This window comes from Protobothrops mucrosquamatus, unplaced genomic scaffold (assembly GCF_001527695.2).
Source record: "Protobothrops mucrosquamatus isolate PMUCROS unplaced genomic scaffold, P.Mucros_1.0 scaffold3065, whole genome shotgun sequence".
Classification (NCBI taxonomy): domain Eukaryota; kingdom Metazoa; phylum Chordata; class Lepidosauria; order Squamata; family Viperidae; genus Protobothrops; species Protobothrops mucrosquamatus.
Genome location: NW_015389076.1, coordinates 136,875 through 139,805, shown reverse-complemented (window position 1 = coordinate 139,805; position 2,931 = coordinate 136,875). Strand labels below are relative to the sequence as shown.

At 43.5% G+C, this 2,931-nt stretch overlaps 1 protein-coding gene across 1 annotated transcript in view; it reads left to right on the top strand.

Annotated features, from left to right (window-relative positions):
* The window catches only part of LOC107296989 (leucine-rich repeat serine/threonine-protein kinase 2-like), a 19,082-nt gene that overhangs the window by 3,713 nt on the left and 12,438 nt on the right, over positions 1-2,931 (top strand). The window contains exons 2-3 of the mRNA XM_015826341.1: positions 741-841; positions 1,416-1,610. Of these exons, the coding sequence (XP_015681827.1) occupies positions 741-841; positions 1,416-1,610 (296 nt within the window). The remainder of the gene's footprint in view (positions 1-740; positions 842-1,415; positions 1,611-2,931) is intronic.

Sequence of the window (2,931 nt, the reverse complement as noted above, 5' to 3'; positions counted from 1 at the left end):
TGGAATAATCTACTTTATATTAGTCTGTCCAGCAAATGTAAAAACAAAACACAGAAACATGTGAATTCTCAGTCCTAATTTGGATGTATTTGAATTTCATTTGTTTGTTTGTTTTAAATAAAGGCAAAAGTTTATAATGCAAAAAAAAAGCAACCAAATCTGGATTACAAGAAAAACTAGTATCTTAAGCCCTTTTTTTTAAAAAAAAAAATAATTCTATTCAATCATGTCCAATAATATTTGTAGCTCAGGATTGAACTGTGGAGTCCTTGATGCTCTCTGAACTTGGTGGTTTTCTTGCAAACGTTTTATTACCCAATCAGAAAACATCATCAGGACCCCAGCACTGAAGATGTTACCTAGCTTGGTAATGAAACGTCTGCAAGGAAACATTTTGGAATTCATTGTTGGAATGTATTTCTATGCAACAACTACAATAGTATTATTCAGCCAGTAGAATGACAGTGTTTACAAGTTTGGATCTATAGTATATACTCTTGTGTTCTTTTGTTCTAAGTAGACTTTCCACTTTCCTGTTACAGTTAAACAGTTGAGCAGTAAAGCACCTGGTGATGGTACTGTCTGTTTGGCCTGTGGGGCTATATATAAACAGAATTTCCAACAAAACCACCAAACTCAGAGAGCACCAAGGACCCCTTAAACAGTTTTTGCTTTTGCAAGACAAGTGTTAGTCCCTGTAATGCGATTCTCCAAATTAAGCTCAGAAATATCTATTCTAGATCCCGTCAAAGAGTACGGCTGTGCCCCCTGGCCAAGGTTTGAAGATTTAATTAAGAAATGTTTGAAAGAAAATCCTCAAGAAAGACCTACGTCTGACCAGGTAGGCCTAGTCGACGTCAATAAATGAGACACAGATGTTCCAACGCTACATATTTTAGCTGTCATGGTTCCGCCAGATGAAACTCTTCAAAGAACTTCAAGGCATTGTTTACCTTAAAGAATATTTATTAGAGGAGCATAGCATCGGCACTCACAGAATCGAAGCCAAAAACTGGATTCCCCTCCCCTGAGCACATAGTATCAAAGCACAATTCCCTCCTCCAGTTAACTGTCATAAATCACATTCTCCAATTAGTTTGAAATGTAGGCTTTCCCTCCAGTCCTCCAGCCCACCAATTCTTATCATCTCTTATTTCAATAACCTTGGTTCTCACGCTAGGTTTGGTGCTGTTATGTCTAGCTCAACTCTCATGCACATTCCTCCCCCCCCCCAGCATCATCTAACTCTAGCTCTAACTCTAAGAGTAAAACATAAGAAGAAAATGGTTGCATCTCCAACTGTTGTCAAAGCAAAAACATCTGATGTTAGCAGCGTTGACATTAAGCACTAGGAACTTGTGCACGCAAAAACATTTGGCAGAAGACAGACGCTGACTAATACGGTGTCTCCACAGGTTTATGAAACGTTGAACTCTGCAGAGCTCGTTTGTTTCATGAGACACATTTCGGTGCCCTCTCCTTTTGCGTCGGAATGCATGGTGGCCACAAACCAAAGTAACAAGAAGACCGGGATCTGGATCGGGAGTGGTGGCAGGGGAGAGGCCCAGCTCTCGTTTGTCGACGTAAATACAGACGAACGCACCTGCGAAGTAGGTTTCAACGTTGACATTCAAAACTGATGCTCCGTTATGTGTTGTGCCGCTTCGGGGATAAAAGGGAATACAGGCACTCCTCGACTTAACGACCGCAGCTGAGCCCCAAATTTCTGTTGCTAAACAAGACCGTGGTTAAGTGGGTTTTGCCCCATTTTACGACCTTACCTGCCACCGTCGTCAAGTCAATCCCTGCAATTGTTAAAGTTAGTAACACGGTGGTGAAGTGGATCTGGCTTCCCCCGTTGACTTTGCTTGTCGGAAAGTTGCAAAAAGGGGATCACGCGACTCCGGGACGCTGCGACCGTCCTAAATATGAACCAGTTGGCAAGTCGCCAAATTGCGATGCTGCCGTGATCACAAGTGTGAATGACGGTCAGGGGTCGCTTTTTTCAAGTGCTGTTATAACTTCCAACAGTCACTAAACGAATTGTCATAAGTCAAGGACTATCCGTATCTTAATTATTAGCCCTCAAAAGAGTCCTTTCCATTTTCCTCTCCCCAATCCATTCCTTGCTGGGGATTTTTTTTTAATTTAGTTTTATTCATTTATAACTTTAAGACAGTTGGACTTCAACTCCCAGAATTCCCCCTATCTGGGCTGGAGAATTCTGGGAGTTGAACTCCACTTGCCTTAAAGCTGTCGAGATCGAGGGACACTTCCTTACATGCTTTAATTCAGGGGTCCCCAACGCCCGGGCCACGGCCCGTTTGGAACCGCACCCACAGCTCCATTTCTGCAAGGGGCAGGCAGGCAGGCAGGCGAGTCTGTGAAGCTGCATTTGTGCAAGCAGCAAGCAGGCACATCCTCTGCTTGTGCAAAGGCCACTGCGCGTGCAAGCACGCTTGCCCACCGCTTGCGTGGAACCGTTCCCTCTCCCTCCCTTCCCCTGCCACCACCGCCACCGGTCCACAAAGCCAAAAAGGTTGGGGACCTTTGCTTTAACAAATGAAGCCACTGTAGGTTAAAGCCATGAAGTGCCTTTTAGGATTCCTATTCTGTTTTTATTTTTTTATGGTTATGGACAGAGGTGTTCTGTCCCAGCCTATGGCCGTCCTTGTTAAAGGCACAAGGACAAAACCCCTGTTGAGAAAATAGGCTGGAGACTCAAAAGAAAACAAACCCCTTTTAATATGGGTAACAAACCTGCCAAATAGTCCAGAAACAAAAGCAGCAAAACTCAATCCAAATGGAGGAAATTGTCCACACGAAACACAATGCAAAACAGAAAAGTAGTCACCGGCAATACTAACAGAACATGATCCCATGAAGTACTTTGCAACGGTTGCCTTCAGCAACCAGCACCGCCCACACCTT